This window comes from Rattus rattus, chromosome X, assembly GCF_011064425.1.
Source record: "Rattus rattus isolate New Zealand chromosome X, Rrattus_CSIRO_v1, whole genome shotgun sequence".
Classification (NCBI taxonomy): Eukaryota; Metazoa; Chordata; class Mammalia; order Rodentia; family Muridae; genus Rattus; species Rattus rattus.
Genome location: NC_046172.1, coordinates 103,413,649 through 103,430,471, shown reverse-complemented (window position 1 = coordinate 103,430,471; position 16,823 = coordinate 103,413,649). Strand labels below are relative to the sequence as shown.

The following is a 16,823-nucleotide window of genomic DNA, read 5'->3' as shown; positions in this document are numbered from 1 at the left end:
AAGCTTTAGCAAAATGAAGGAAAATATCCTTTTGATAAAGAGACAGCATACAAAATGGGGGGAGGGGATCTTTACCAACTGTAATTCCTTCAAAAAGTTGGTGTCTAGAATATACAAAGAACCAAAAAAATTAAACAGCAGGAAAACAAACACCCCATTGGGGCTTGAATTAAATAGGGAGTACTCACAGGGGCCCTTGCATATATGAACTCACTAGCTGTGACTGCTTATAAAAGGCCTGCACAGGAACAGGTCAGCCAGAATCCTAGTACAAATAGGGGAAGGTCTCGTGAATTTCCACCCAAATGGAAAAGCTGGCCTTTGATGGCTACTGGGGGAAGGAGGCTCACTGATCTTCCATCATAAGGTCGTGAGGAGGTTATCCATCTCCAATAATTGTCTTACATCCATGCACACACAAAAAGCAAAAAGGAGAGTGAATGGGTTGTAAAAAAATTTTTTTGAAGAGAGTAGTAGTAAGGAAGTGGGGTGGTAACTGTAGAAAAGATAATGTGGGGTGGATTTAATCATACTGCATTATATACGTGAATGCAATGCTCAAACACTAAAAATAGACAAAAAGTAAATCAAGTCGGCCTCTCACTGCTTGACAGGAAAATAGAGGAATGAGAATTGGTAAAAGGAAATGAATGCCTTATTTTTTTAGACGTAAACTCACTCACTAGTCGAGATGTTCAGATAGCAGGCACCAAGGCACTGGGACACCATGCTTGCTTCCTCAGTGCTCCAGAGAAACCAGGGATGGCTTTATACATGTTAGATAAAGACTCTGCAAACTGAACTACATCTCCACCCAGAAATGTTTGTCTTTACTATTTTGGCCAGACCAGAGAGAAAAATTCTCCTATTCTTGACACTTTGACAAGAACAATGTCAGGATTTACAGCGAAGAGGGAAGAAAAAAGTAGGTAAGAGAAACATGTAGACTTTGTCGTGAGGTAGTTATCAGAACTATGAGGTAAGTCTTATCCTGGGAGAAGAACTCCAGTACCAGGGCTCCAGAATATTCCCACTCCAAACAAGGAACTGCCTGGAAACATAATAGTACTGTATGGCCTTCTATTTTAGGGGCATGAGGTGAAGAACTCTGGGAGGGGGAGACCTGAAAGGAACCTGAAAAGCAACTTTTGGAATTTGTATAGAGTGACCAGAATGTGTTGAAAAACGTGGCTGCCTTGAGACAAGTCTGACCACATTCCAGTGAAGGGGCTGTTTGACTGACAGTTCCGGGATGAAGCTCTCGGCATAAAAGGCCAAGGCTCTTGACACCTTGATTGTGTGTGTGTGTGTGTGTGTGTGTGTGTGTGTGTGTGTGTGTGTCTGTGTGTGTGTGTGTCTGTGTGTCTGTCTGTGTGTCTGTGTGTCTCGTGTGTTCAAGACAAACATGAGGAAGTTCAGCATAGGTACGACACTCCTCACAGCTTTTTCCAGCACTGGTGAAAGCTTGAGAATACTGCTAAACTTCTCCCCAGTAGCCCTGTCATAGATGAGCCCTCTGATCTGTCTGCTGCACCATCAGGCCCTGCAATTCTGCCCAAACCCCTGTAAAAGGCAGAGTGTGGAAGCACAGTAGACTACGTGTGCTTCACTTTCTCTGAAAGTCCAAAGGAAGAGCCTCCCAGAGAAACCCATTAGCTTAATATCGGTCTGTGCCAAGTACCAGGGACCCAATGTGGAGAACTAGACCAAGAGGTATTGTCCACACACTTCTGCAAGGCTTCCGGAGCTACTGGGGGATTTTTTCTTACTTACCCACCCACCCCCACCCCCACCCCCGCAAGTGGGTTCCCGCAATGAACCGCCATCCCTTTCCTAGCAAGGCCAGAGGACTTGGCTGAGATGCGAAGTGGAAGGCCCCTTCTACACCTTACTTTTCAAGGGCCATGATTTCCTTTAAATATTTCCTGCTCAGCGCAGCTCCAATCTGCCCTCAGTTTCACAATTTAGGGTCTCAGCCCATAGCAACAGCAGGACAACCGGAAGCAGGACTGTGCGCCCATGATTGGATACTCTACTCACTCGGCCAGAATCTAGCCCTTGCTGGTTGAGATGCTCAGCTTTTCAGAACTGTAGGGGGCTCCAGTCCAGACTATGCAGAGACACAAGGGACAGCAGGCCGCAAGCCGCGTTCACAGCTTTCGGAACATGGAGCATCAAAAGTGGGACCTGAGAAAATGTGAACGGTCAGTGAGTGCTGGGAATGGTGGGTTCGTGATGCCCATGAAGGGAGGGGCATCCCACAAGGCGACTGAACAGGCGCCGTGTGCCACGGGCTTCGCTGTGACTCCATGGCACCTCTGTACCAGCCTAGGCCCTGACAACTGATTTTTTTTTCCATTTCCCCACTTAAAGTGTGAAGGCACTGATTGATGGTCTTGCTAGCTGGAGAGAGAAAAAATAGCGAACATAGTGGACCAGTCTGGGTCAGGAGCTGCAGCAGCAGAATTAACTGGACTAGGTGGGCCTGCTGCTGGCTCTGTGGGCCTCATGGATAACAGGAACCAAGAGGACCACAGCACCACAGGCTGTGACCAGGAGAATGAGAAGCAGCCATGTAATGGGGGATTTGGAAAGTGTGAAGCCTGTGCCGGGACAGTGGTCCTGTGTTAATTCTGTGAGAGTGTTGGTGCCTGAATGCCACTGTCGGCAGCACGGGTTCCCCCTGCTGCAGCTACAAGAACTAGAGAGCATTTTGCAGCGCAATCACTACATCAACAGTACAAAAGCTTAAGTAGATTGCCTAGATTGATTCAGTTAGTTGGGGAAATGAAGTAGTACACAGAGAGCTTCTCTGCCCTCCCGGTCCCCTCCTTGTCCACCTTTTATTATGTTTTTAAATGTACTTCTTTAATTTCTTTTATTTACCCCCCCCCCCGTCTGTGTGTGCGTGTGGGCATGTGCTGTGTTTCTGTGTACTTGTTCACAAGACTGCAGGCCTGGAGGCTAGATGACAACTTATGGGAGTTGTTGAGTTGTTTCTTTGTTTGCATCATGGGGGGCCCCGGCTTTTGAACGCAGGCACGCCAGCAAGCACTTTTCCTCTGAACTATCTTGCTACAGTAATAGTACCAGTCCAGCCTCAGCACAGAGTGGAAGGCCATTTTTAAAACATTAAAATAAATAAAATAAAATAAAATAAAATAAAATAAAATAAAAACAGCAACAGCAACAGCAACAACAACAACAACAACAACAAAAACCAAGCTGAATAAGAATGAGGAAGTACATGTCTATAATCCCAGTACTTGGCCAGTAGATCAGAAGTTCAAGTTATCTGAGGTAATGCACTCCAGGTCAGCCCCTTCTCTGTTAGGCATTTGTGTTGCAATTGAAGTCATATTCCACCATACATTTTTTGTCTGTCTGTCTGTCTGTTTGTTTGTTTGTCCGTTTGTCTGTCTGTCTGTCTGTTTGTCTGTTTTTTCTGGCAGGGGTTGAGGTGTGTGCACCGTGTAGCATGGCTTCCCTGGAACTTGCCGGGAGTTTGTGCCTCAGCTTCGAATCATGCTTGGAATCCAGAACTGTGCGGTCAGTGTTGTGAAGTTTTCTAATCCTCATTTCGTGTCTGGTGTGACTTCTAATATTTCTTTACCTGGACTAGAAGAGGCAGATTGGAGTACCTCGTGTGTTAATTGAATAGAAAAAGGTGTTGGATGCTTTCCCTTAAGCTTCTTTATTGGAGCTTCCTTTTATCCTGACAAAACACTTCGGGCAGGTTTGTTCCTGTTGGCATTTGTTTTGTTAGCTCTTCCCTTGTTTTGTGTTGTTTTGTTTGAGGTAGGGTCTCCTGTACCACTGTCACCAGCATTAGGAACATTTCTTTTGAGGTTTTTACTGTCTTCACTAGTGCTTTTAAAATTGCTTATTAGAGACATGCTTAGGTTTGCCTGTTTATTAATGGTAGCTTGGTAATAAAATAATATTATATGTGGCACATTTGCTCTAACCACCTCAAAATTCTCAAGGTGAATATCAGAGAAAGGAGAGAATCAGACAAACCTTTTAAAACAATGATAAGGGGTTGGGGATTTAGCTCAGTGGTAGAGCGCTTCCCTAGCAAGCACAAGGCCCTGAGTTCAGTCCCCGGCTCTGAAAAAAAGAAAAGAAAAAAAGATAAAACAATGATAAAATATCCTTCTTGTATTTTATTTCACATATCCATAATTGCAAATGCTGTCTTCCATTTCTACCTTTGGAAAACATCTGGTGATATCCATGGGTGTGAGTAAAGCCAGAGTGCAGGTCAGTCCACACCAAAAAGTCATTAGTTAGGACAGCCATTCTAGAACCTGCTTTATCTGTAGGTCCTTTTGGTTCTCTGAGTTGAATTGTGTTACCTTTGAGAACATTTTCAAACCATGTTTCAAAATGACTTTTTAAAGATTTATCTCTAGTTTTTTAATGTGTTTAGGCGTGTGTGTGTGTGTGTGTGTGTGTGTGTGTGTGTGTGTATACATTTGTGCATGCCACATGTATGTGGCTGCTCTAGGAAGCCAGGAAAGGGGATATATTTCATGGAACTGGAAGTACACATATTTTTTTTTTAGGTTTACAAATGGGCTTTATTTTTTTTTTATTAACTTGAGTATTTCTTATATACATTTCGAGTGTTATTCCCTTTCCCGGTTTCCGGGCAAACATCCCCTTCCCTCCCCCCTTCCTTATGGGTGTTCCCCTCCCCCCCCTCCCCCCATTGCCGCCCTCCCCCCGACAGTCTAGTTCACTGGGGGTTCAGTCTTAGCAGGACCCAGGGCTTCCCCTTCCACTGGTGCTCTTATTAGGATATTCATTGCTACCTATGAGGTCAGAGTCCAGGGTCAGTCCATGTATAGTCTTTAGGTAGTGGCTTAGTCCCTGGAAGCTCTGGTTGCTTGGCAGGAAGTACACATATTTATGAGCAGCCCAAATGGATCTCAGGGGCTAAACTCAAGTCCTCTACAAGAGCAGCAAGCATTAACACTAAACCATCACTCTAAACCAATCAAAATGGTTTTTGAGATTTGTAGTCCTTGTGAGTGAAAATGGAATAAGAAAGCCCTACCAATCAGAAATGGCTCATTTCCAGAAAAAACACATAACTATTAGGAACAAAGAATTGTGCCAAGCTTTTTTTCACTAAGTACATATATAGTACACATACATGTATCCTATTGGTAAGTCGTTATATGCATTTTAACTTAGAAAGTGTGTATACATTACATGTAAAGTAGTTGTATTATATAGAGAGATATGTAGGATATATGCATACACACATTAAAAATTATATACATGTATAAATATACATATATATAAATATATATAGGCTAATATTCGTGTGTGTGTGTGTGTGTGTGTGTGTGTGTGTGTGTGTGTGTGTGTGAGACAGAGTTTCTCTGTGTAGCCCTCCCTGTCCTGAACTCACTCTGTAGACCAGGTTGGCCTCCAACTCACAGAGATCCTCCTGCCTCTGTTCCCAGTGCTGGGATTAAAGTTGTGTACCACCACCACCTGGCCAAGGATAGTGTTCTTTAGAAACACTTTCTCTGGGGAGTCATACTCTGCATGTGACATATGAATTATTCAAATTACTATATCTAGAGGACCCAAAAACTATTAATAAAAACTAATCATAAATTTTTATCCTTACAGGGGAATTCTCCTGGGATTTTTAAGAAATTTTATTAGTTCTTTGAAATATTTTGTATATGTTTTGATCTTATTCATCCTCCCCCAACTCTTCCCCATCCAACTTTGTGTCCCCTGCTTTTTATAACCCATTAGGAGTCATTTGTGCTGCTCAAATAGTCTTAGGTACATGCATTCTTTTATTCAGACACACACACACACACACACACACACACACACACACACACACACACACACACACATATATATATATATATATATATATATATATATATATATATATATATATATACCCTGATGTACCAAGGAAAAACACTGTTTCCTTATGGTCATCACAGCTTCTTTGCATCCTCTTTCCCAAAATGATATCTGAGCCTTGGGAGGAGGACATGTGGTATATATGTTCTATTTGGGAATGAGACTTCTTCTTTCTCTGTTTTCTATGCCTTGCTTAGTAGTCAATCTGTATGTTGATCACCATCTCCTGAAAACGGAAGTTTCTCTAATGAGGGCTGAGAAATGTACTAATTAGAACAATATGCCACTAGGTGTCAGTTTAATGCTATGCTGATTTGGCAGGAGGAAGGGGAGTCTCTCCTAGGACTTCTAGCTGGTTCTTAGCCTTAATAATGGTCTAGGTTTCAAAGTGTGGAGTAGGGCCTAAATTCAACTGGAAAGTACTTGGTTACTACAAATAGGAAAGGACAAAGTCAATATATCTTTTAGTTAATCATATAATACTGTAGATTCTTGCTGGTTTTCATTAAGTACTTCAATTATAATCCTAATGGTTTACTACACTGAGCCAATTCCTTTTTCCCAATCATTGTAGAAATGGTTTTTGAAGAGGAAAAAAATACAGGAGTTATAGAAGATAAGAATCTGTAAACGCTCAGAGGTCCTCCTCCTGCTTCCCAGAGCACCTTTCACTGAAGGCTGTGGAGAAGCCTTAGATAGCCACCCTTGCTCATGACACTGTAGGCCAAAATCCTGCTATTACACAGTTATCTCCTCCATACTTATATTTGCAATAAAGAGCTGAGTTCTCAATGTATTTGTTTTGTGTGTCTTCTGAGATTAAGATACATGTCTGATATCAAAGAGATATCATTTAAACAGAATGACAAGGTCTGTTTCCAGGATGAAACACCCCTGGATGACAGTCAGTAAGCCCTGTGTGTTACAGGGCCTTTCCAACTCCCATACTATGGTTGTTCTGACCCATGTGTTCTTTTTTGTCACCCCCTCATATTGTTCTCACCCTGACTCTTAACCCACGCAAAATTACAAAAGAGACAATGCAGGAGTAACTAGACTCCTGTCAATTATTTTGCTTGCCTTCCCTTTCTGTGTGGATGGAACTTTGGGGGCCATGCGTGGCGTGAGTCAACAGTTAATTCTGTCATAGATCTAAAATTTTGCTGCCACCAACATCCTATTATTGCACACTTAGCCCCTCAGCCCTTGTATTTACAATAAACAGTTGAATTCTCAATATATCTGTTTCAAGCCTCTTCTGAGATGGATAAAGTATATGTCTAAATTATCAAGGCAATGTCATTTAAAGGGACAATGTTGATGTGACTTTCCTTGGTTCTGACTGTTCAAATGATCTCCACTTTCTTTGCAAACTTTTCCTCTCCCCTCCCTTCTCCATCTGCAGCAGCTACAGCTACTCTCGACTAGGGTTGGATAAGCACGGGCTTACCGTTTTTAAAATGAAATTAAATATTTTAAATGAAAAGGAAAGAAAACTAGCACGCAGTACTATAGACAATGGGTCCATTCATAGGAAAAGGGAGGGGGTAGAAACAATAAGAGCTGAACACAGTGGCCAGGACCTGTAATCACAGCACTTGAGAAGTAGATGTATGAGAATCAGAATTTCATGGTTCTCCTTGGCTACATAGCAGGTTCAAGAACACCCTGCATCCACTATATGAAGTCTCTATCTTATTTTTAAAGGTGGGGCTGGGAAATGATTCAGTAGGGAAAGTGACTGCCAAGCAAGCATGAAGATCTGATTGTGAGCCCCAACATAGATATTAAAAGAGCAGCAGACATTTAAATCTGGGTTCTGAGACAGAGAAAATAGTTCCAAAGGGGTTGCTGGCCATCCCGTCTAGCTGTAACTGGGGGCTTGTGGTTTAGAGACAGAATCTGTTCCAGAAAAAAACGAATGTGGCGGTGGCAGAGAGATGTCTCTGCAGTTAGGAATGCATGCTGCTCTTGCAGAGGGCCTAAGCCTGATTCCCAGCACCCACAACAGGCAGCTCACAATGGCATGTAACTCAAGCTTTGTAGGATGATGTCATACAGGTGAAGGCAGGTACAAGATAGAACGAGGCCTGTCATTGGACGAGAAGGAAGGATGGGCGGGAGAAAACTTTTAGAGAGGAGAAGGAGACTGGCGCGGGGAAGGAAGAGGCAGCGGAGAGAAAATGGAGATGAACGTTAAGATTCCTCTGTGCACGTTTACAGGTTGTTATTAAGGGATGTTCTTAAAGGATGGATGGGTACAGGGCTTTGTATGTCTAGGTGGGCAATTAGATCAGAGGTTATTGTGTTGTGTGTTCTTTCATGTGGCGATTTAATTGAATTCAAGAGAGTGTGGTGGCAGGACACTAGGCCGCCACGGAATTGGAATGTGTGTGTCTGAGATGCTTGGAAACCCGCCTTGGAAACCAGACGGGGAAAGAGATTGTTGCCAGGCTCAGAGAGTAGCCATCCGCAGTGTGATGTGGGATGGAGCTCAGCGGTTGAGAGACACTGGGTAACTGGGATGAAAACATCCAACAGATGTCATGGGGCACTGCGGTGCCGGACCTAGTGCGGGATAATAGTAAGCATTTTTTATAATGTTACAGCAACAAAGTTCCATGGGATCTGACACTCTCTTCTCGTTTTTACAGCCATCCACACGCATGTGCACAAACCACACTCAGGCACACATATATGCACAAAATTTAAAAATAAAAATCAAGACTCTGGAGAATAAGCACTGCACTTCCAGAGGATTCACATAGATACTTGTCAAACTCCCTCACCAGGGGACTCACAACCACCTCTAACTCCAGTTCCAGAGGAACATGACACTCTGCCTCTGCAGGCATCTGTAAACACACACACACACACACACACACACACACACACACACACACACGAATGCACATACACACTTAATATAGCAAAAAAAAATTTTAAACAATTTACAATAATGTCAAAAGTGCTAGAGAAAGACACTCGATGTTGATCTCTGCCCAGCACTTATAAGCACATGGGTCCACACCTTGAATGTCAACACATGCACTAACTATACATAAATAAAGTGAAAATTGTTTTTAAGTAAAAGAGAGAAGTCAGCCAGGTATTACAATTGATACACTAAGCTTTTAATAGTTCTACCACAAATGTGCTAAAAAAAAAAGGTAAAGGAATTTATGACAATGGGATTACAGGACCTCAAGAGAAAAGTCTTCACAAAGTGAACAAACTGCTTTTTCCAAATAATAAATAAAAATTCTATGAACAAAAAATAACATAAGGACTCATGAGAAACCTCTAAAGATAAAAGATCTTGCCAGTAGTCCTAATGATTTCCACACCCAGGACCCACATAATGGGAGGAGAGAGAGTTGTACTGTGAGACCCACATAGGGAGCATGGCAAGAACCTGGGCCCTTCCCCTCAGCAATAAAGAAATGAATTAAAAGGATATATCCTGACAGCATTAGTTATAAAGTAACAAAAATAGTACCACTGAATAAAAATCACTGGAGTATCCAAAAGGAGAACTGGGTAATCTTGAAGATAGGCCTGTTGAAAGTATTCAGTGTGGGGAAAGAAGAATTAAATATTAAAAGAATTGGAAAGTGTGGGATTGGATGGGTGGGAAGAAAGGGAGAATCTGGGGGAAAATAAGGGAGGCAAAACTGTGGTTAGGATAAATATACAATAGTATGGAAAAATATTTTTGACAACAAAAATACCTGACAAAAAGAAAAAATGTAGGGGTTCACAAGATGGGTAAAGATGCCTGCTGCCGAGCTTGGCATCCTGAGTTTGGTGTCCAGGCTCCACATAGCAAGAGAGAACTGGCTCCTACGAGGTGTACTATGGTTTTGGGGGTATTTTTAAAATTTTTTTATTTTTTTATTTTTAATTTTTTAATTTTTTTATTTTTTTATGCACTATGGTTTTTGCGCATGTGCCATGGCATACACCCCATAATATAAGTAAATAAAATATAAATTTAAAAAGAAAAAACGTGAGGGCACCTGAGTAAACTGCCAGAAAATTAGAAGGGCCAGAGAAAGCAGCAGAAAGAGCACTAGGAGAAATAATGGCAAAATGACGAAATCTGGCAAATCCTACAGCACTAGCCATGGAACAAAACCTAACTGCCCTAAATCCCATAAACTTGATATTTACACCAAGACTCACCTGTTCTTGACAAATTGCTTGACAATAACAGGAAAGAAGCATCATATCCACTGGCACATCGATAAAATGAATAGAGCCCTTATGGAGGCCAGGAAGTACTGTAAACAGCGTAGTTAAGGCTGTGAAAGGAATGTTTAAACCCTGCTGATGGATAATTCTAGATGTGACCAAAACAATTCTTCAAAAAGGAACAGAGGGTGGTTGCAAGTGCTATTATCCCAGAAACTAGGAGGTAGAAGCAGGAGGGACAGATTAAGGTTATCCTTTGGTATATAAAATTCCAGGGCTGCCTAGACAACGCTATCTCAAAAGTATTTTTAAAAAAAAAAGGCCTGAAATAACAATATAAAGTGGGAAATGGGCAATTCTAAAACAATATAGATTTCAATAATTTATAATAAAAAATAGAGCATCCCAAAGAAAGGAAAACTCACTAAAATAAAGCACAATAGACTGGATGATCTAACCACAAGCAGCAATATACATATTGTTTCTAAACATACATGGAATGCCTCTGGGTAAATTATATAATAAGACATAAAAACACATGTCAGTGAATTTTAAAAATTAAATCAGGCACCTTGCATACTTCATTGCTGTAGATGGCAATATCATAATTGGGGAAAAGAAATGGTTGTCTTTTTTTAGATAGAGGGTCATTTACTATTTTTAGATGGTGTCATATGTCCCTCTCTGAACACAAACTCACTTTTGTAAACTAGGGTGACTCTGGCATCTACCTCCTCACAGACTAGCATTACAGGACTGCCACGCGCCATGCTAGCTTTATGCAGCTCATAGAGATCCTGTGCCTTTAAGCATGCTAGGTAAGGACAATGCAAACTGAGCTACAACCCCAGGCAGAAATGTATATCTTTACTATTTTGACCAGACTAGGGATAGAAAAAAAATTCTCCTGTGCTTGACATGGCAATGTTGGGATTAGAGCAAAGAGGGAGGAAAAACTAGGAAAGATAAACATGTAGACTTCATTGTGAGGTAGTTGTCAGAACTGTGAGGTAAGTCTAATCTTAGGAGAACTCCAGCACCAGGACTCCAGGATATTCCCACCCCAAACAAGGAACAGTCTGGAAACATGATAGTAGTGTATGGCCTTCTATTTTAAGAGTGACCAGAACATGTTGGGAAAATTTGGCTGCCTTGGGACGAGTCTGACCACATGCCAGTAAAGGGGCTGCTTGACTGACAGTTCTGGGATAGAGACCAAGGCATAAAAGACCAAGGCTCTTGACACTTTGATTGTTCAGAGAAGACATTAGAAGTGTGTGTATGTGTGTCTCTGTGTGTGTGTCTTTCTGTGTGTGGGAGTGTGTGTGTTCAAGACAAATGTGACGAAGCTCAGCACAGGTATGACAATTCTTATAGCTTTTACCAGTACTTACCAAAACTTGACAGTACTACTAACCTACTTCCCAACCCCCACCCCAGTAGCAGGAAGCATGGCAGCAGGTAAGCAGGCATGGCACTAGAGCAGTAGCTGGGAGCTTATATTTTCATCCACAAGCTCTCAACAGAGGGGAGAGGTATTAACTGGGAATGATGTGGGCCTTTGAAACCTGAAAGCCCACCCCCAACAACATGCCTCTTCCAACAAGGCTATAGCTCCCAACCCTTCCCAATTACTTCTACCAATTAGGGACCAAGAATTCAAACATGGGGTGGGGGGCATTCTCATTCAAACCACCACAAAATCTAAATTCATTTTCTGTGAAAGTCCAAAGGAAAAGGCCTCCTAGATAATCATATTGATTTCTTTTCTCTGCCCACTACCAAGGAGTCAATGTGGAGCATTAGACCAAGAGGTAATTCTACATTTTCCCCAAGGGCTCCAGAGTTACTGGGAGATCTTTTCTTAATCCCCTCAAATCAGCTCTTATAATTGACCACCATCCCTTCCCTAGGAAGATAATTCACCAAAGTCAGAGGACTCAGCTGAGATGCTGCTTAAAAGGCCATTTCCGCATCTCTACTTGCCCAAGGACTGTGCCCTCCCTGAAAACACATTCTGTTTATCACAGCACCAAACTGCTCTCACTAGGGCACCTCAGGGCTCAATCCATAGCAACAGGTGATGAGCTTGAAGCCAGAACATTACATCTATAACTGGACACATAATAATGTGGAACGGGCTGGAAGAAATCTCTTCCAGGTCAAGGGTCACTGCTTCTGCTTTATTACCGGAACTACATCGGAATTACCAGAGGTTCCAGTTAATTCTACAGATGTAAAACTAAAATGGACAGCACTCAAGGTATGGAGTGTTACATCATCAAGTACTTGTTTATTCTGGGAGTTGATAAGAATGGGGGTATAGGGAACGGTCAGTACATAGCTGGGAACGTAACTATCTCCATGACAGTAACGGATATGACTTCGGAGAGATGACTGGACAGGTGCTATGCGCTGCGAGCATCTCTGAGACTTCTTGACTAAGTCAGGCCCCAACTCCTGATCTTTATTTTCCCACCTCCAGGCACAAAGGTTTTGCTGACTGAAGAGGGAAGAAACGAGGAAGATATAGGACAGGGCGAGCCGGCAATGGGAGCCACAGCAGCAAAAGTGAGAGTAATAAAAGAATTAAACAGAGAGGGTCCTGCTGCTGCTGCTGCTGCGGGCCTTGTAGATGAAGATGTGAACAAGGAAGATGGTGGCGCCAACGGAGACCAGAAGAATGAGCAGCAACTGAAGGAGCCGATTCCTGAGTATGCTGAGGGCCAGAGTGTCCAGTCTGTGCCCAGGCAGGTGCCACGACGTCGACTACGCCATAGATTCACCCAGTGGCAGTTGGAGGAGCTAGAGAGCATTTTCAAGGCCAATTGCTTCCTCAGTGTAAAACAAGGTGAGGAGATTGCCTGACCTGACCGTATGTCCTATTTGATGGGAGCACGTGCTGCCCCACGGTGACCGTTGACTTTCTTCCTGGTCTCCCACAGGGCCTAATTTTTTTAAATTACGTAACTTCATTTATCTGGTGATGATGGTGGTGGTGGTGGTGGTGGTGGATGTAGTGTGTGTGTGTGTACCACTTGGAATAAGAAGGCGAGAGGATACTTGCAGCATTAAGTTTTAGGATCCATCACGTGGGTCCAAGGCATCAAACTTAGGTCATCAGGGCTTTTCAGCAAGCACGGGTACCCACTTAGCCATCTTGTCAGTCCCGACAAATACTTGCCCCCTTGAAATGCTAGTTTGCTGAAAAATTCAGGCTGCCAAACCCCGTGTCCTGCACTATGGTTCTGGAGTAAGGTTAAGAGTTAAACAAAATAAGAATGAAGTCATTTTCATACAGTATTTAAAGGAATCAAAGTGGAAAACTTCTGTCAATGACTCCTATATTATTAAGGCCCTTTTTTTTTTTTTTAAGAGACACGCAAGGCTGAGCTATGGTTGGGATAGTACAGTGTGGCATCCTGCTCTTGTTAACATTTTTGATACATCTGTATGTCATGTATTTTTCCTTTAAATTTTTTTATAATGATAAACTCATTAACATACATCTCTCCTTAACCCCCACCTCCAAAATCTCACTATGAATCCCTTCCTGGCCTGGCACTCACATTATAGAACAGAACTGACCTCAAACTCACAGAGATCCACCTACCTTTGCCTCCCAAGTGCTGGGATGAAATGCACCACCAGGCCTGGCCCCAACAGTCTCTTAGTATTTTGGGCCTCCCTTTTCTACCACCCTGCCCACAGAAAATGCTGCATAAAAACAAGACTTAATACTGGGCATGTGGCTCCATAAGAGTTTTTGTGCTGAGATCTAAGACATGTTCGGCTTATCTGGGTTCCTTTTTCTGATTCTTCTTGTTGTCTGATCACTCTGTAGTCCAGGCTGGCCTGGACCTTGCAAGGGCCCATTGCTTAAGCCTCCCTTACTCTGGGAATTTGGGAAGGGATTGCCAGTCCTGTGGAGGGGTTTTGGTTTTTTGGGGCTTGGGTTTTTTGGTTTTGTTTGTTTGTTTGGTTGGTTGGTTTTGGTTTGAACATTTCTGTCTGTTGTGCTTAAATATTTTCTTTCCCAAGTCCAGTAAGATGATTGTTCCATGGGTAAAAGCACTTGCCACCAACCTGGAGAACCAGGGTTTTGTCCCCAGGATCCACATCCACATGATGGAAAAAGCAAACTAACTTCCATCAGTGCCCTCAGACCTGCACACGTTCGCTATGGCACAGGAATGCACGTACACACACACACACACACACACACACACACACACACACACACACACATTTAATATTTCATTTCCCACAACACTCAGTACATTGGATGTCCTCCTGTACTAATGGCACATTAGAAACCTTCATATGCTCTCTATTAATCCATCTTCTTTTGAGTTTATCCTTCTGTCCTGACAAAGGGCCTCAAACAGGATTCTTCATGCAGGATTCCTCCACATGCATTTGCTTTGCAACTATTGCTCTGTTTGGTTTTTTTGGGTTTTTGTTGTTGTTGTTGTTGTTTTGTTTTGTTTTTAGAGGTGGCGTCTCCTACACCACCATACCCAGTATTACCACCATCTCACTTGAGGTTGTTGGTGCCTGTGTTGTTGCTTTTAAAAATGCTTATTAGGAACATACACGGGTTTTCATGTGTATGAATGGTTCATTAATAATAAACTAAAATTACTCATAGCATTTGTTTAAATCTTCAAAGCATTCAAGATAAATGTCAAAGGAGGTGGGGGATGAGACCAACATTTTAAAGCAAATATAAAAGGTCCTTCACACATTTTTCTTTCATATGTGATGCTAAATACTGAACACCTGCCATTTTACCCTCAGAAAACAACTGGCCAGATGGATGGGTGTGACTGAAGCCATAGTGAAGGTCAGTAAACCAAAAAAAGCCACTTGGCAGGACAGCCATTTTACAACTTTGCTTTAGGTCTTGGACTCATTCGTCTTATTTTGTTGTTAACATAAAACTGTTTCAGAATGTTTTTGAAGATTTTTATTTTTATCATGTGTATGTCTCTGTCTGCATATAAAACATGTGTCCAAGTGCCTAAAGAATCCGGAAGAAGGCATAAATTCCCTGGAGCTGGAGTTACAGGTAGTAACCACCCGAGATAGATACTAGGAAACAAACTTGGTCCCTGTGCAAGAGAAGCAGCAAGTGTTCTTAACCACGGAGCTGTCTCTGCAGCCCTCTTAGAATTATTTTTGAGCTTGGTGTTTGTGAGTAGAAACGGAATAAAGAAGCGTCACCATGCACAAAGGGCATATTTCAAAATGGAACATAACTTTCTATAGAAACAAAGAATAGCACTGAACTACTTTCATTTCTTAGACAAACACACACACACGATATATATATATATATATAATGTATGTATATATATAAATATATATCTCTCACATACATGTATTCTATGGATAAATTACAAGCATGCATATCTTAACTTATAAAATAGGTATTTAGTATATATAATTATATTAACCTCATATAGATAAATAGGCACACACATATATATTCCGTATATAACTGTGTGCAACTTCTTGTAATGCTGGCATCTTCTAGGTAGTGTTTCTCTGTGGAGTCATACTGGGGTTAGGGGCTTCATGATCCTAAACTATTTGAAATGCTCAAAACCAAGCATAAATTCTATCCTTACAGGAGGAACTTTAGTTAGGTGATAGCTCACAGGCTGAACCCAGCACTCATAAAGCTGATGTAAATGCTGGTGCATCAGCCTGAAAATGCTGCTCACATCCTCCAATATGAATTGCAGTATAGAGGGAAACAAGGTGTGCAACTTTTGAACACTTTTCTGTGACTATATGCAGTACTAGGGTGGAAACCAGGGCCTCCCACATTCTAGGCCAACACTGGACCCTGTGCCAGCCCCTCAGCCCCTCAGCCCCTCAGCCCCTCAGCCCCCTCAGCCCCTCAGCCCCTCAGCCCCTCAGCCCTCAGCCCCTCAGCCCTTCAGCCCCTCAGCCCCTCAGCCCCTCAGCCCCTCAGCCCCTCAGCCCCTCAGCCCCTCAGCCCCTCAGCCCCTCAGCCCTCAGCCCTCAGTCCCTCAGTCCCCTCAGTCCCTCAGAATTAGAAGAGTGAGACACCAAGTTCTTCTGTGTAGTATAATATAATACTGATATATAAACTTACGTGATATGTTTTTTTTTCCAATTATTGTCCTAAAAGTTTACTATGCTGAATCAATTCCTTTTTCTCACTCATTTTAGAGATGGTTTCGGAAGAGGAGAGAACAATACAGGCGATATAAGAGGCTATAAGGTCTCTGAAGTTCTCCTGCTTTCCAGTACATTTTTCCCTGGAGACTGTGGAGGAGCCTTGGAGTGCTACTGTAGCCAAGGCACCAGCTAGAGATGAAATTGTTTCTGCTATTAACATTATGTTACTATATTCTTTATCTCCGAAGCACTTGTATTTCAATAACAATGTAAATTTTCAATATATCTGTATCATGTGCCTTTTGATTTAGTAAAATATGTGTGTAAGCTAGAAAGGAAATGTCCTTTAAACTAAATAATAAGGTCTCCTTGCATGAGGTGATATTGCTATAGTACCATAGGCAGGCTGTTTCTATCACAAGAGCTTTGCAAGTTCCATAGTGGGTTTTCACTGACCCACATAATTTTTTTAGTTCACCTGTCATGCTGGGCTTACCTCTTCTCCTGCTATGTGGGGCCAGAAATATATGGGAGGGGCAGGGCAAGACCCTAGAGAGAGTCCTTATCCAGAC

At 42.3% G+C, this 16,823-nt stretch overlaps 1 protein-coding gene across 1 annotated transcript; it reads left to right on the top strand.

Annotated features, from left to right (window-relative positions):
- The first annotated feature begins 12,181 nt into the window (after positions 1-12,181).
- Positions 12,182-16,353, top strand: LOC116889059 (rhox homeobox family member 1-like). The gene is given in 7 exon segments (XM_032890247.1): positions 12,182-12,271; positions 12,273-12,331; positions 12,333-12,361; positions 12,584-12,937; positions 13,202-13,214; positions 14,899-14,944; positions 16,303-16,353. Coding segments are annotated over 7 exon segments (642 nt in total).
- Positions 16,354-16,823: the final 470 nt, after the last annotated feature.